We start from the raw sequence: 17,817 nt of genomic DNA on the forward strand, positions 1-17,817 counted from the left end.
GTAGGTGCACTCTCGGCTGTGTTGCTCTGTAGGTGCACTCTCGGCTGTGTTGCTCTGTAGGTGCACTCTTGGCTGTGTCGCTCTGTAGGTGCACTCTTGGCTGTGTCGCTCTGTAGGTGCACTCTTGGCTGTGTCGCTCTGTAGGTGCACTCTTGGCTGTGTTGCTCTGTAGGTGCACTCTCGGCTGTGTCGCTCTGTAGGTGCACTCTCGGCTGTGTCGCTCTGTAGGTGCACTCTCGGCTGTTTTGATCTGTAGGTGCACTCTCGGCTGTGTCGCTCTGCAGGTGCACACTCGGCTGTGTCGCTCTGCAGGTGCACACTCGGCTGTGTCGCTCCGCAGGTGCACTCTCGGCTGTTTTGCTCTGTAGGTGCACTCTCGGCTGTGTCGCTCTGCAGGTGCACTCTCGGCTGTGTTGCTCTGTAGGTGCACTCTCGGATGTGTCGCTCTGTAGGTGCACTCTGGGCTGTGTTGCTCTGTAGGTGCACTCTCGGCTGTGTTGCTCTGTAGGTGCACTCTCTTCTTCACTCTCCTGTTTTTTCGGTTCTATTTTTTCCCGCCTCCGGCCTCGGATCTCCTGATCTTCCTTGACAATGTGAGATTTCCGAGTATCTGTGTGTATCCAGACGCATTATGGGTCTCAGATTGAGAAATCTTCGGGCAGGAACATTCGTGTCTCTTCTTGGTCTCTGAGCTCCAGGGCCACCAGGGACGGCTACTTGTGCTGCGGTCAAGGTCGACCTGTCCTTAAAACCATAAACTTCCTGCTTCCAGGACTCCAAAGCTTCTGTCAGCGGAATATTCCCAGGAAGATGGAATTTTATTATTAGAAGAGACACAGAATCTCCTCGTGCCCGGAGGAAGTGGAGGGGCTGAGGGGCCACAGGACTGTCACAATGTAACCTGACGTTCTCTGTGGTCATCACATACGTTAGTTCTCCCACATGTCCTACATCCACCAAGATGTTTAACCGTTTAGTCCCATTAAGGCCAATAATCACCAAGATATAAAGTGGCCGAAGGAACCTGTCGGCTTCCATCATAACCTGTCCGGTCTCTGCTCCTCAGGCTTCCCTTCCCTGTGTCCATTGGGCCGGTCATTGTCTCCATCGCACTAATTTGACCTGATCGCTAATTTAATTAATTTATTCCTCCATTAATTGTCTTCTCCCACAACCGGACTCTTCACAAGGGTCTCGTGCACTTCAGTAGGATCTTGGTTTAGTTGTGAAGGATCATATGTGGTTTCTTGTGGTCCATCTAGACATGTACATTGATACATTATAGTCTCCTGTCCTATGTATGGACCCCCTTGAGATGTTTCTGTTCTGACATTGAGTCCAGTCTTATCTTCTTCTGGAAGATATTGGTTTGGTCATAAAGATCCTTGTTTGGTTCCTTGTGGTCTATGGTCTCCAGTTGTCTGAATGGACCTGTGTGTGAGTCCAGTCTTAGCAGCTTGAGAAGGTTCTTGGTCTCCTCACATTAGGAGATGTTATTGTTTGCTGTCTCCGGTTCTGGAATGGACCATCATCTAATATCTTTGTCTCTCTAGTCTCAGCTTTCTTGATGTTGATTGTAGTCTTATTGGCTTCAGGAGGTTCTTGGTTTAGTGACATTTGGTTTTTTGGGAGTCCTTGTGGTCCGTGGTATTTTCAGGTAACTGTTAGACATGTATTATCCGGCTGCTTTGGACAGACCACGTTGATGCATTTTTGCCTCTTGTTATGTGCTGCTGGAGGTTCTTGAGTGATCATGAAGGTTTTTCTGGGGTTCTTTGTGGTTTATTCTCTTCTCAAGTATCAACCAGACCTTAACACGTTACAGATTTTCTGTTTTCAGTCTTATGAATGGAAAACCTTAATATTTGTTGGTCATATCAGTGTTTACTTTCTTCACATCTGGTCCAGTCTCCTGGAAGACCTTGGTTTCATGAATGTCCTTGTTTGGTTCCTCATGCCCCATGGTCTTCTCGAGTAATAATAAGACATGTAAATTGATAGTTTATAGTCTTGTTGTATCCAGGAATCTGCATGGACCACCTTGAGATGTGTAGTGTCTCCTGCATGGACCACCTTGAGATGTGTAGCGTCTCCTGCATGGACCACCTTGAGATGTGTAGTGTCTCCTGCATGGACCTCCTTGAGATGTGTAGTGTCTCCTGCATGGACCTCCTTGAGATGTGTAGTGTCTCCTGCATGGACCACCTTGAGATGTGCAGTGTCTCCTGCATGGACCTCCTTGAGATGTGTAGTGTCTCCTGCATGGACCTCCTTGAGATGTGTAGTGTCTCCTGCATGGACCTCCTTGAGATGTGTAGTGTCTCCTGCATGGACCACCTTGAGATGTGTAGTGTCTCCTGCATGGACCTCCTTGAGATGTGTAGCGTCTCCTGCATGGACCACCTTGAGATGTGTAGTGTCTCCTGCATGGACCACCTTGAGATGTGTAGCGTCTCTTGCATGGACCACCTTGAGATGTGTAGTGTCTCCTGCATGGACCACCTTGAGATGTGTAGTGTCTCCTGCATGGACCACCTTGAGATGTGTAGCGTCTCCTGCATGGACCACCTTGAGATGTGTAGTGTCTCCTGCATGGACCACCTTGAGATGTGTAGCGTCTCTTGCATGGACCACCTTGAGATGTGTAGTGTCTCCTGCATGGACCACCTTGAGATGTGTAGTGTCTCCTGCATGGACCACCTTGAGATGTGTAGTGTCTCCTGCATGGACCACCTTGAGATGTGTAGTGTCTCCTGCATGGACCACCTTGAGATGTGTAGTGTCTCCTGCATGGACCACCTTGAGATGTGTAGTGTCTCCTGCATGGACCACCTTGAGATGTGTAGTGTCTCCTGCATGGACCACCTTGAGATGTGTAGTGTCTCCTGCATGGACCTCCTTGAGATGTCTCCTGCACCTTTGTAATGTTTTCTGTATCCACTGCAGGAAGTGTTTGACCGTCTTCACCTGATCTACACTATCGGGTATTCAATCTCTCTGGGATCCTTGACTGTGGCTGTCCTAATTTTAGGATACTTCAGGTAAGAACTTCTTGAAAGTTCTCTAATGTTTGTGATTCCCACCACTTGTCTTGATGAGATGTTCTCATTAAGAACGATTAACGACCTCCACAGGAAATACTTGAGGATGAAATGTCAGAATTCTCCTCCTCCCCCTCCTGGCAGCAGTCTCTGTCCTTGAACTTAAGAAACAAACATAATGACAATGATAAGTTACAGATGGAGGAGCCGCTCTCTGTAATACGATGTATCACCTCCAGCCAGGACATGAGTGCCGGCTCGTTGTGTCTCCATCGTAGACATCTGTATCACGGAGAGTTTATCAATTATCTGATCAATTTATTTACATTTTAAGAAGAAATTGTCCATTCCGACCTTTTATCCATTATCAGACACAACTGTCAAGGGAGACAAAGGGGTGCAGGCCCTGACATCCCCAATTCCCTACCTAATAGCCTTGCACACCATAGTGGTAAGACTACTGGTTGACGATCCCTACTCTGCTTCAGACCAGAAGTAAGAGAGACGGACTGATAAATATACAGAGAATCGGGGAACAGGCGCAGGATTTGGGTTTAGGGTTAGGCACGGGTTCTGATCAGGTTGCGGTTAAGGATTCTTGATCGGGGAGGATGTAGAGTTCAGGATCAGGCAGGATTCAAGCTCCGGTACAGGCTCATGGGGTTCCAGATAAGGTTGGGGTTCAGGGTTCTCAATCAGGAAGCATCAGGACTCAGGAGAAGATTCGAGAATCTGTATCATGTTCAAGGTTCTGGATCAAGCAGGATACAGGCTCAGGTACAGGTTCGGGATTCTGGATTTGGTTGGGCTTCGAGGTTCTGGATCAGGCAGGATACAGGCTCAGATTTCACAGACAGAAAGTGCTACAAGTCACAGGAGAAAATATAAAAAGCACTCACTGACCTGAGCACTTGGACACCAGCGTTTACCTGTAGACCGGTGCCGTACCTGTAGACCGGTGCCATGCCTCTAGACCGGTGCCGGGCCTCTAGACCGGTGCCGGGCCTCTAGACCGGTGCCGGGCCTCTAGACCGGTGCCGGGCCTCTAGACCGGTGCCGGGCCTCTAGACCGGTGCCGGGCCTCTAGACCGGTGCCGGGCCTCTAGACCGGTGCCGGACCATTAGACCGGTGCCGGACCATTAGACCGGTGCCGGACCATTAGACCGGTGATGTACCTTTAGACCGGTGATGTACCTTTAGACCGGTGCTGTAAAGCTGATGTCGGTTCAGGTCTGTGAGGGTCCGGAAGTGAGCAGTTTTGGTGTAAAAAAATGTTTTTCAAAATATGCTAATGAGTCTTCGGCGCTCCCATAATTCTGCCCGGCCGCAGGCTCCATCAGGCCGCCCTCCCTTTCTCCCTCCTATGAGCCGTCGCCATCACCGACTCCTCCGTTGTCGGTTTGGTGAGCATAGTAACCAGTGAAGCTGTGCCGCGCATGCGCCTGCTCTTCAGTGCTGATACGGTGCGTGATCTCACAAGGGCTCAGCGACGTCACCGGCTGTGGGAAGAGATAAGGGGAGAGCGGCCTGATGGGGAGTGTTATGGGAGCAGCGGTCACTGAGCGTCCGTGTTCAGGACGCAGGAGCGCCGAAGACTCATTAGCATAATTAGAAAAATGTTTTTTTACACCGAAACTGCTCATTTCCGGACCCTCACAGACCTGAACCGGCATCAGCTTTACAGCAGCGGTCTAATGGCTAATAACACCAGTGCTAGATTCACACCTGACTCGGAACGTCCAACAATCAACCCACCCCTAAACACCCCCAGCTCAGAAACAAGACGAAACCACCCAGCTTTCCAAAGAACACGCACCCAACTCAGCCAAGAGAATGGACTCTGCAGCCAGAATCTATTCCGCGATGCCTCCCCCATTGTCCATAGATCCGTAGTTACTGCTGTAAAAGACTTAGAGGGGTCTGCCAAGGTTCTCTGGTATCCTCTAAGCACAGGATTAGTGGGGGTCCGCCTGTCGGGACCCTCGTCAGTCACAAGAGTCTTGTGTCCTGTAATATATGGAACAAGCTGAGGATGCACCTTCAAGGTACATTTATGGGACCTCCGGGGAGAGCCCGGCCCTGCACTCGGCCTTCCCCATTCTTCCCAATGGTGTAAAATATGTCGCACTTGCAAGATAAAAACCACCAATGAAATGTGCAATAAGGTGAATAGGGCTCCCCAAGGCTCAGGACTCTCCAGGACAGATGCTCCGTGTATCCTGTAATCCTGGAGAATTCCTCAGGATACAATGTAACAGCAGGACTCCCCAGGACAGATGCTCCGTGTATCCTGTAATCCTGGAGAATTCCTGGGGATACAATGTAACAGCAGGACTCTCCAGGACAGATGCTCCGTGTATCCTGTAATCCTGGAGAATTCCTCAGGATACAATGTAACAGCAGGACTCCCCAGGACAGATGCTCCGTGTATCCTGTAATCCTGGAGAATTCCTCGGGATACAATGTAACAGCAGGACTCCCCAGGACAGATGCTCCGTGTATCCTGTAATCCTGGAGAATTCCTGGGGAGACAATGTAACAGCAGGACTCCCCAGGACAGATGCTCCGTGTATCCTGTAATCCTGGAGAATTCCTCAGGATACAATGTAACAGCAGGACTCTCCAGGACAGATGCTCCGTGTATCCTGTAATCCTGGAGAATTCCTGGGGATACAATGTAACAGCAGGACTCCCCAGGACAGATGCTCCGTGTATCCTGTAATCCTGGAGAATTCCTGGGGATACAATGTAACAGCAGGACTCTCCAGGACAGATGCTCCGTGTATCCTGTAATCCTGGAGAATTCCTTGGGATACAATGTAACAGCAGGACTCCCCAGGACAGATGCTCCGTGTATCCTGTAATCCTGGAGAATTCCTGGGGATACAATGTAACAGCAGGACTCCCCAGGACAGATGCTCCGTGTATCCTGTAATCCTGGAGAATTCCTGGGGATACAATGTAACAGCAGGACTCCCTAGGACAGATGCTCCGTGTATCCTGTAATCCTGGAGAATTCCTGGGGATACAATGTAACAGCAGGACTCCCCAGGACAGATGCTCCGTGTATCCTGTAATCCTGGAGAATTCCTGGGGATACAATGTAACAGCAGGACTCCCCAGGACAGATGCTCCGTGTATCCTGTAATCCTGGAGAATTCCTGGAGATACAATGTAACAGCAGGACTCTCCAGGACAGATGCTCCGTGTATCCTGTAATCCTGGAGAATTCCTGGGGATACAATGTAACAGCAGGACTCTCCAGGACAGATGCTCCGTGTATCCTGTAATCCTGGAGAATTCCTGGGGATACAATGTAACAACAGGACTCCCCAGGACAGATGCTCCGTGTATCCTGTAATCCTGGAGAATTCCTGGGGATACAATGTAACAGCAGGACTCTCCAGGACAGATGCTCCGTGTATCCTGTAATCCTGGAGAATTCCTGGGGATACAATGTAACAGCAGGACTCCCCAGGACAGATGCTCCGTGTATCCTGTAATCCTGGAGAATTCCTGGGGATACAATGTAACAGCAGGACTCCCCAGGACAGATGCTCCGTGTATCCTGTAATCCTGGAGAATTCCTGGGGATACAATGTAACAGCAGGACTCTCCAGGACAGATGCTCCGGGTATCCTGTAATCCTGGAGAATTCCTGGGGATACAATGTAACAGCAGGACTCCCCAGGACAGATGCTCCGTGTATCCTGTAATCCTGGAGAATTCCTCAGGATACAATGTAACAGCAGGACTCTCCAGGACAGATGCTCCGTGTATCCTGTAATCCTGGAGAATTCCTGGGGATACAATGTAACAGCAGGACTCCCCAGGACAGATGCTCCGTGTATCCTGTAATCCTGGAGAATTCCTCAGGATACAATGTAACAGCAGGACTCTCCAGGACAGATGCTCCGTGTATCCTGTAATCCTGGAGAATTCCTGGGGATACAATGTAACAGCAGGACTCCCCAGGACAGATGCTCCGTGTATCCTGTAATCCTGGAGAATTCCTCAGGATACAATGTAACAGCAGGACTCCCCAGGACAGATGCTCCGTGTATCCTGTAATCCTGGAGAATTCCTCAGGATACAATGTAACAGCAGGACTCTCCAGGACAGATGCTCCGTGTATCCTGTAATCCTGGAGAATTCCTGGGGATACAATGTAACAGCAGGACTCTCCAGGACAGATGCTCCGTGTATCCTGTAATCCTGGAGAATTCCTGGGGATACAATGTAACAGCAGGACTCCCCAGGACAGATGCTCCGTGTATCCTGTAATCCTGGAGAATTCCTGGGGATACAATGTAACAGCAGGACTCTCCAGGACAGATGCTCCGGGTATCCTGTAATCCTGGAGAATTCCTGGGGATACAATGTAACAGCAGGACTCCCCAGGACAGATGCTCCGTGTATCCTGTAATCCTGGAGAATTCCTGGGGATACAATGTAACAGCAGGACTCCCCAGGACAGATGCTCCGGGTATCCTGTAATCCTGGAGAATTCCTGGGGATACAATGTAACAGCAGGACTCTCCAGGACAGATGCTCCGTGTATCCTGTAATCCTGGAGAATTCCTGGGGATACAATGTAACAGCAGGACTCCCCAGGACAGATGCTCCGTGTATCCTGTAATCCTGGAGAATTCCTGGGGATACAATGTAACAGCAGGACTCCCCAGGACAGATGCTCCGTGTATCCTGTAATCCTGGAGAATTCCTGGGGATACAATGTAACAGCAGGACTCTCCAGGACAGATGCTCCGGGTATCCTGTAATCCTGGAGAATTCCTGGGGATACAATGTAACAGCAGGACTCTCCAGGACAGATGCTCCGGGTATCCTGTAATCCTGGAGAATTCCTGGGGATACAATGTAACAGCAGGACTCCCCAGGACAGATGCTCCGTGTATCCTGTAATCCTGGAGAATTCCTGGGGATACAATGTAACAGCAGGACTCTCCAGGACAGATGCTCCGTGTATCCTGTAATCCTGGAGAATTCCTGGGGATACAATGTAACAGCAGGACTCCCCAGGACAGATGCTCCGTGTATCCTGTAATCCTGGAGAATTCCTGGGGATACAATGTAACAGCAGGACTCCCCAGGACAGATGCTCCGTGTATCCTGTAATCCTGGAGAATTCCTGGGGATACAATGTAACAGCAGGACTCTCCAGGACAGATGCTCCGGGTATCCTGTAATCCTGGAGAATTCCTGGGGATACAATGTAACAGCAGGACTCTCCAGGACAGATGCTCCGGGTATCCTGTAATCCTGGAGAATTCCTGGGGATACAATGTAACAGCAGGACTCCCCAGGACAGATGCTCCGTGTATCCTGTAATCCTGGAGAATTCCTGGGGATACAATGTAACAGCAGGACTCCCCAGGACAGATGCTCCGTGTATCCTGTAATCCTGGAGAATTCCTCAGGATACAATGTAACAGCAGGACTCCCCAGGACAGATGCTCCGTGTATCCTGTAATCCTGGAGAATTCCTGGGGATACAATGTAACAGCAGGACTCTCCAGGACAGATGCTCCGTGTATCCTGTAATCCTGGAGAATTCCTCGGGACACAATGTAACAGCAGGACTCCCCAGGACAGATGCTCCGTGTATCCTGTAATCCTGAAGAATTCCTCCGGATACAATGTAACAGCAGGACTCTCCAGGACAGATGCTCCGTGTATCCTGTAATCCTGGAGAATTCCTGGGGACACAATGTAACAGCAGGACTCTCCAGGACAGATGCTCCGTGTATCCTGTAATCCTGGAGAATTCCTGGGGATACAATGTAACAGCAGGACTCCCCAGGACAGATGCTCCGTGTATCCTGTAATCCTGGAGAATTCCTGGGGATACAATGTAACAGCAGGACTCCCCAGGACAGATGCTCCGTGTATCCTGTAATCCTGGAGAATTCCTGGGGATACAATGTAACAGCAGGACTCCCCAGGACAGATGCTCCGTGTATCCTGTAATCCTGGAGAATTCCTCAGGATACAATGTAACAGCAGGACTCTCCAGGACAGATGCTCCGTGTATCCTGTAATCCTGGAGAATTCCTCAGGATACAGTGTAACAGCAGGACTCCCCAGGACAGATGCTCCGTGTATCCTGTAATCCTGGAGAATTCCTCAGGATACAATGTAACAGCAGGACTCTCCAGGACAGATGCTCCGGGTATCCTGTAATCCTGGAGAATTCCTCGGGATACAATGTAACAGCAGGACTCCCCAGGACAGATGCTCCGTGTATCCTGTAATCCTGGAGAATTCCTCAGGACACAATGTAACAGCAGGACTCTCCAGGACAGATGCTCCGTGTATCCTGTAATCCTGGAGAATTCCTGGGGATACAATGTAACAGCAGGACTCCCCAGGACAGATGCTCCGTGTATCCTGTAATCCTGGAGAATTCCTCAGGATACAATGTAACAGCAGGACTCCCCAGGACAGATGCTCCGTGTATCCTGTAATCCTGGAGAATTCCTGGGGATACAATGTAACAGCAGGACTCTCCAGGACAGATGCTCCGTGTATCCTGTAATCCTGGAGAATTCCTGGGGATACAATGTAACAGCAGGACTCTCCAGGACAGATGCTCCGTGTATCCTGTAATCCTGGAGAATTCCTGGGGATACAATGTAACAGCAGGACTCCCCAGGACAGATGCTCCGTGTATCCTGTAATCCTGGAGAATTCCTGGGGATACAATGTAACAGCAGGACTCCCCAGGACAGATGCTCCGTGTATCCTGTAATCCTGGAGAATTCCTGGGGATACAATGTAACAGCAGGACTCTCCAGGACAGATGATCCGTGTATCCTGTAATCCTGGAGAATTCCTCAGGACACAATGTAACAGCAGGACTCTCCAGGACAGATGCTCCGTGTATCCTGTAATCCTGGAGAATTCCTGGGGATACAATGTAACAGCAGGACTCTCCAGGACAGATGCTCCGGGTATCCTGTAATCCTGGAGAATTCCTGGGGATACAATGTAACAGCAGGACTCCCCAGGACAGATGCTCCGTGTATCCTGTAATCCTGGAGAATTCCTCAGGATACAATGTAACAGCAGGACTCCCCAGGACAGATGCTCCGTGTATCCTGTAATCCTGGAGAATTCCTGGGGACACAATGTAACAGCAGGACTCTCCAGGACAGATGCTCCGTGTATCCTGTAATCCTGGAGAATTCCTGGGGATACAATGTAACAGCAGGACTCTCCAGGACAGATGCTCCGTGTATCCTGTAATCCTGGAGAATTCCTGGGGACACAATGTAACAGCAGGACTCCCCAGGACAGATGCTCCGTGTATCCTGTAATCCTGGAGAATTCCTGGAGATACAATGTAACAGCAGGACTCCCCAGGACAGATGCTCCGTGTATCCTGTAATCCTGGAGAATTCCTCAGGATACAATGTAACAGCAGGACTCCCCAGGACAGGTGCTCCGTGTATCCTGTAATCCTGGAGAATTCCTCGGGATACAATGTAACAGCAGGACTCCCCAGGACAGATGCTCCGTGTATCCTGTAATCCTGGAGAATTCCTGGGGATACAATGTAACAGCAGGACTCTCCAGGACAGATGATCCGTGTATCCTGTAATCCTGGAGAATTCCTCGGGACACAATGTAACAGCAGGACTCCCCAGGACAGATGCTCCGTGTATCCTGTAATCCTGGAGAATTCCTGGGGACACAATGTAACAGCAGGACTCTCCAGGACAGATGCTCCGTGTATCCTGTAATCCTGGAGAATTCCTGGGGATACAATGTAACAGCAGGACTCTCCAGGACAGATGCTCCGTGTATCCTGTAATCCTGGAGAATTCCTGGGGATACAATGTAACAGCAGGACTCTCCAGGACAGATGCTCCGTGTATCCTGTAATCCTGGAGAATTCCTGGGGATACAATGTAACAGCAGGACTCCCCAGGACAGATGCTCCGTGTATCCTGTAATCCTGGAGAATTCCTGGGGATACAATGTAACAGCAGGACTCCCCAGGACAGATGCTCCGTGTATCCTGTAATCCTGGAGAATTCCTGGGGACACAATGTAACAGCAGGACTCTCCAGGACAGATGCTCCGTGTATCCTGTAATCCTGGAGAATTCCTGGGGATACAATGTAACAGCAGGACTCTCCAGGACAGATGATCCGTGTATCCTGTAATCCTGGAGAATTCCTGGGGATACAATGTAACAGCAGGACTCTCCAGGACAGATGCTCCGTGTATCCTGTAATCCTGGAGAATTCCTGGGGATACAATGTAACAGCAGGACTCCCCAGGACAGATGCTCCGTGTATCCTGTAATCCTGGAGAATTCCTGGGGATACAATGTAACAGCAGGACTCCCCAGGACAGATGCTCCGTGTATCCTGTAATCCTGGAGAATTCCTGGGGATACAATGTAACAGCAGGACTCTCCAGGACAGATGCTCCGTGTATCCTGTAATCCTGGAGAATTCCTCGGGACACAATGTAACAGCAGGACTCTCCAGGACAGATGCTCCGTGTATCCTGTAATCCTGGAGAATTCCTGGGGATACAATGTAACAGCAGGACTCTCCAGGACAGATGCTCCGTGTATCCTGTAATCCTGGAGAATTCCTGGGGATACAATGTAACAGCAGGACTCCCCAGGACAGATGCTCCGTGTATCCTGTAATCCTGGAGAATTCCTGGGGATACAATGTAACAGCAGGACTCCCCAGGACAGATGTTCCGTGTATCCTGTAATCCTGGAGAATTCCTGGGGATACAATGTAACAGCAGGACTCCCCAGGACAGATGCTCCGTGTATCCTGTAATCCTGGAGAATTCCTGGGGATACAATGTAACAGCAGGACTCCCCAGGACAGATGCTCCGTGTATCCTGTAATCCTGGAGAATTCCTCAGGATACAATGTAACAGCAGGACTCCCCAGGACAGATGCTCCGTGTATCCTGTAATCCTGGAGAATTCCTGGGGATACAATGTAACAGCAGGACTCCCCAGGACAGATGCTCCGTGTATCCTGTAATCCTGGAGAATTCCTGGGGATACAATGTAACAGCAGGACTCTCCAGGACAGATGCTCCGTGTATCCTGTAATCCTGGAGAATTCCTGGGGATACAATGTAACAGCAGGACTCCCCAGGACAGATGCTCCGTGTATCCTGTAATCCTGGAGAATTCCTGGGGATACAATGTAACAGCAGGACTCCCCAGGACAGATGCTCCGTGTATCCTGTAATCCTGGAGAATTCCTCAGGATACAATGTAACAGCAGGACTCCCCAGGACAGATGCTCCGTGTATCCTGTAATCCTGGAGAATTCCTGGGGATACAATGTAACAGCAGGACTCTCCAGGACAGATGCTCCGTGTATCCTGTAATCCTGGAGAATTCCTCAGGATACAATGTAACAGCAGGACTCCCCAGGACAGATGCTCCGTGTATCCTGTAATCCTGGAGAATTCCTGGGGATACAATGTAACAGCAGGACTCCCTAGGACAGATGCTCCGTGTATCCTGTAATCCTGGAGAATTCCTGGGGATACAATGTAACAGCAGGACTCTCCAGGACAGATGATCCGTGTATCCTGTAATCCTGGAGAATTCCTCGGGACACAATGTAACAGCAGGACTCCCCAGGACAGATGCTCCGTGTATCCTGTAATCCTGGAGAATTCCTGGGGACACAATGTAACAGCAGGACTCTCCAGGACAGATGCTCCGTGTATCCTGTAATCCTGGAGAATTCCTGGGGATACAATGTAACAGCAGGACTCTCCAGGACAGATGCTCCGTGTATCCTGTAATCCTGGAGAATTCCTGGGGATACAATGTAACAGCAGGACTCTCCAGGACAGATGCTCCGTGTATCCTGTAATCCTGGAGAATTCCTGGGGATACAATGTAACAGCAGGACTCTCCAGGACAGATGATCCGTGTATCCTGTAATCCTGGAGAATTCCTGGGGATACAATGTAACAGCAGGACTCTCCAGGACAGATGATCCGTGTATCCTGTAATCCTGGAGAATTCCTGGGGATACAATGTAACAGCAGGACTCTCCAGGACAGATGCTCCGTGTATCCTGTAATCCTGGAGAATTCCTGGGGATACAATGTAACAGCAGGACTCCCCAGGACAGATGCTCCGTGTATCCTGTAATCCTGGAGAATTCCTGGGGATACAATGTAACAGCAGGACTCCCCAGGACAGATGCTCCGTGTATCCTGTAATCCTGGAGAATTCCTGGGGATACAATGTAACAGCAGGACTCTCCAGGACAGATGCTCCGTGTATCCTGTAATCCTGGAGAATTCCTCGGGACACAATGTAACAGCAGGACTCTCCAGGACAGATGCTCCGTGTATCCTGTAATCCTGGAGAATTCCTGGGGATACAATGTAACAGCAGGACTCTCCAGGACAGATGCTCCGTGTATCCTGTAATCCTGGAGAATTCCTGGGGATACAATGTAACAGCAGGACTCCCCAGGACAGATGCTCCGTGTATCCTGTAATCCTGGAGAATTCCTGGGGATACAATGTAACAGCAGGACTCCCCAGGACAGATGTTCCGTGTATCCTGTAATCCTGGAGAATTCCTGGGGATACAATGTAACAGCAGGACTCCCCAGGACAGATGCTCCGTGTATCCTGTAATCCTGGAGAATTCCTGGGGATACAATGTAACAGCAGGACTCCCCAGGACAGATGCTCCGTGTATCCTGTAATCCTGGAGAATTCCTCAGGATACAATGTAACAGCAGGACTCCCCAGGACAGATGCTCCGTGTATCCTGTAATCCTGGAGAATTCCTGGGGATACAATGTAACAGCAGGACTCCCCAGGACAGATGCTCCGTGTATCCTGTAATCCTGGAGAATTCCTGGGGATACAATGTAACAGCAGGACTCTCCAGGACAGATGCTCCGTGTATCCTGTAATCCTGGAGAATTCCTGGGGATACAATGTAACAGCAGGACTCCCCAGGACAGATGCTCCGTGTATCCTGTAATCCTGGAGAATTCCTGGGGATTCAATGTAACAGCAGGACTCCCCAGGACAGATGCTCCGTGTATCCTGTAATCCTGGAGAATTCCTCAGGATACAATGTAACAGCAGGACTCCCCAGGACAGATGCTCCGTGTATCCTGTAATCCTGGAGAATTCCTGGGGATACAATGTAACAGCAGGACTCTCCAGGACAGATGCTCCGTGTATCCTGTAATCCTGGAGAATTCCTCAGGATACAATGTAACAGCAGGACTCCCCAGGACAGATGCTCCGTGTATCCTGTAATCCTGGAGAATTCCTGGGGATACAATGTAACAGCAGGACTCCCTAGGACAGATGCTCCGTGTATCCTGTAATCCTGGAGAATTCCTGGGGATACAATGTAACAGCAGGACTCTCCAGGACAGATGCTCCGTGTATCCTGTAATCCTGGAGAATTCCTGGGGATACAATGTAACAGCAGGACTCCCCAGGACAGATGCTCCGTGTATCCTGTAATCCTGGAGAATTCCTGGGGATACAATGTAACAGCAGGACTCCCCAGGACAGATGCTCCGTGTATCCTGTAATCCTGGAGAATTCCTGGGGATACAATGTAACAGCAGGACTCCCCAGGACAGATGCTCCGTGTATCCTGTAATCCTGGAGAATTCCTGGGGATACAATGTAACAGCAGGACTCTCCAGGACAGATGCTCCGTGTATCCTGTAATCCTGGAGAATTCCTGGGGATACAATGTAACAGCAGGACTCTCCAGGACAGGTGCTCCGTGTATCCTGTAATCCTGGAGAATTCCTGGGGATACAATGTAACAGCAGGACTCCCCAGGACAGATGCTCCGTGTATCCTGTAATCCTGGAGAATTCCTGGGGATACAATGTAACAGCAGGACTCCCCAGGACAGATGCTCCGTGTATCCTGTAATCCTGGAGAATTCCTGGGGATACAATGTAACAGCAGGACTCCCCAGGACAGATGCTCCGTGTATCCTGTAATCCTGGAGAATTCCTGGGGATACAATGTAACAGCAGGACTCCCCAGGACAGATGCTCCGTGTATCCTGTAATCCTGGAGAATTCCTGGGGATACAATGTAACAGCAGGACTCTCCAGGACAGATGCTCCGTGTATCCTGTAATCCTGGAGAATTCCTCAGGATACAATGTAACAGCAGGACTCCCCAGGACAGATGCTCCGTGTATCCTGTAATCCTGGAGAATTCCTGGGGATACAATGTAACAGCAGGACTCCCTAGGACAGATGCTCCGTGTATCCTGTAATCCTGGAGAATTCCTGGGGATACAATGTAACAGCAGGACTCTCCAGGACAGATGCTCCGTGTATCCTGTAATCCTGGAGAATTCCTGGGGATACAATGTAACAGCAGGACTCTCCAGGACAGATGCTCCGGGTATCCTGTAATCCTGGAGAATTCCTCGGGACACAATGTAACAGCAGGACTCTCCAGGACAGATGCTCCGTGTATCCTGTAATCCTGGAGAATTCCTGGGGATACAATGTAACAGCAGGACTCCCCAGGACAGATGCTCCGTGTATCCTGTAATCCTGGAGAATTCCTGGGGATACAATGTAACAGCAGGACTCCCTAGGACAGATGCTCCGTGTATCCTGTAATCCTGGAGAATTCCTGGGGATACAATGTAACAGCAGGACTCCCCAGGACAGATGCTCCGTGTATCCTGTAATCCTGGAGAATTCCTCAGGATACAATGTAACAGCAGGACTCCCCAGGACAGATGCTCCGTGTATCCTGTAATCCTGGAGAATTCCTGGGGACACAATGTAACAGCAGGACTCTCCAGGACAGATGCTCCGTGTATCCTGTAATCCTGGAGAATTCCTGGGGATACAATGTAACAGCAGGACTCCCCAGGACAGATGCTCCGTGTATCCTGTAATCCTGGAGAATTCCTGGAGATACAATGTAACAGCAGGACTCTCCAGGACAGATGCTCCGTGTATCCTGTAATCCTGGAGAATTCCTGGGGATACAATGCAACAGCAGGACTCCCCAGGACAGATGCTCCGTGTATCCTGTAATCCTGGAGAATTCCTGGGGATACAATGTAACAGCAGGACTCCCCAGGACAGATGCTCCGTGTATCCTGTAATCCTGGAGAATTCCTGGGGATACAATGTAACAGCAGGACTCCCCAGGACAGATGCTCCGTGTATCCTGTAATCCTGGAGAATTCCTGGAGATACAATGTAACAGCAGGACTCTCCAGGACAGATGCTCCGTGTATCCTGTAATCCTGGAGAATTCCTGGGGATACAATGTAACAGCAGGACTCTCCAGGACAGATGCTCAGTGTATCCTGTAATCCTGGAGAATTCCTGGGGATACAATGTAACAGCAGGACTCCCCAGGACAGATGCTCCGTGTATCCTGTAATCCTGGAGAATTCCTGGCGATACAATGTAACAGCAGGACTCCCCAGGACAGATGCTCCGTGTATCCTGTAATCCTGGAGAATTCCTGGCGATACAATGTAACAGCAGGACTCTCCAGGACAGATGCTCCGTGTATCCTGTAATCCTGGAGAATTCCTGGGGATACAATGTAACAGCAGGACTCCCTAGGACAGATGCTCCGTGTATCCTGTAATCCTGGAGAATTCCTGGGGATACAATGTAACAGCAGGACTCTCCAGGACAGATGCTCCGTGTATCCTGTAATCCTGGAGAATTCCTGGGGATACAATGTAACAGCAGGACTCCCCAGGACAGATGCTCCGTGTATCCTGTAATCCTGGAGAATTCCTGGGGATACAATGTAACAGCAGGACTCCCCAGGACAGATGCTCCGTGTATCCTGTAATCCTGGAGAATTCCTGGGGATACAATGTAACAGCAGGACTCTCCAGGACAGATGCTCCGTGTATCCTGTAATCCTGGAGAATTCCTGGGGATACAATGTAACAGCAGGACTCCCCAGGACAGATGCTCCGTGTATCCTGTAATCCTGGAGAATTCCTCGGGATACAATGTAACAGCAGGACTCCCCAGGACAGATGCTCCGTGTATCCTGTAATCCTGGAGAATTCCTGGGGATACAATGTAACAGCAGGACTCCCCAGGACAGATGCTCCGTGTATCCTGTAATCCTGGAGAATTCCTGGGGACACAATGTAACAGCAGGACTCCCCAGGACAGATGCTCCGTGTATCCTGTAATCCTGGAGAATTCCTGGGGATACAATGTAACAGCAGGACTCCCCAGGACAGATGCTCCGTGTATCCTGTAATCCTGGAGAATTCCTGGGGATACAATGTAACAGCAGGACTCTCCAGGACAGATGCTCCGTGTATCCTGTAATCCTGGAGAATTCCTGGGGATACAATGTAACAGCAGGACTCCCCAGGACAGATGCTCCGTGTATCCTGTAATCCTGGAGAATTCCTCGGGATACAATGTAACAGCAGGACTCTCCAGGACAGATGCTCCGTGTATCCTGTAATCCTGGAGAATTCCTGGGGATACAATGTAACAGCAGGACTCTCCAGGACAGATGCTCCGGGTATCCTGTAATCCTGGAGAATTCCTGGGGATACAATGTAACAGCAGGACTCCCCAGGACAGATGCTCCGTGTATCCTGTAATCCTGGAGAATTCCTGGGGATACAATGTAACAGCAGGACTCTCCAGGACAGATGCTCCGTGTATCCTGTAATCCTGGAGAATTCCCGGGGATACAATGTAACAGCAGGACTCCCCAGGACAGATG

General features: G+C 50.0%; 1 protein-coding gene across 1 annotated transcript in view; it reads left to right on the top strand.

The window, feature by feature from the left end:
* PTH1R (parathyroid hormone 1 receptor) overlaps positions 1–17,817 on the top strand; it is a 206,494-nt gene that overhangs the window by 118,025 nt on the left and 70,652 nt on the right. Inside the window, exon 5 of the mRNA XM_072154535.1 lies at positions 2,947–3,041. Coding sequence (XP_072010636.1) covers positions 2,947–3,041 — 95 coding nt within the window. The remainder of the gene's footprint in view (positions 1–2,946; positions 3,042–17,817) is intronic.

The sequence above is a fragment of the Engystomops pustulosus genome, chromosome 5 (assembly GCF_040894005.1).
Source record: "Engystomops pustulosus chromosome 5, aEngPut4.maternal, whole genome shotgun sequence".
Lineage (NCBI taxonomy): Eukaryota > Metazoa > Chordata > Amphibia > Anura > Leptodactylidae > Engystomops > Engystomops pustulosus.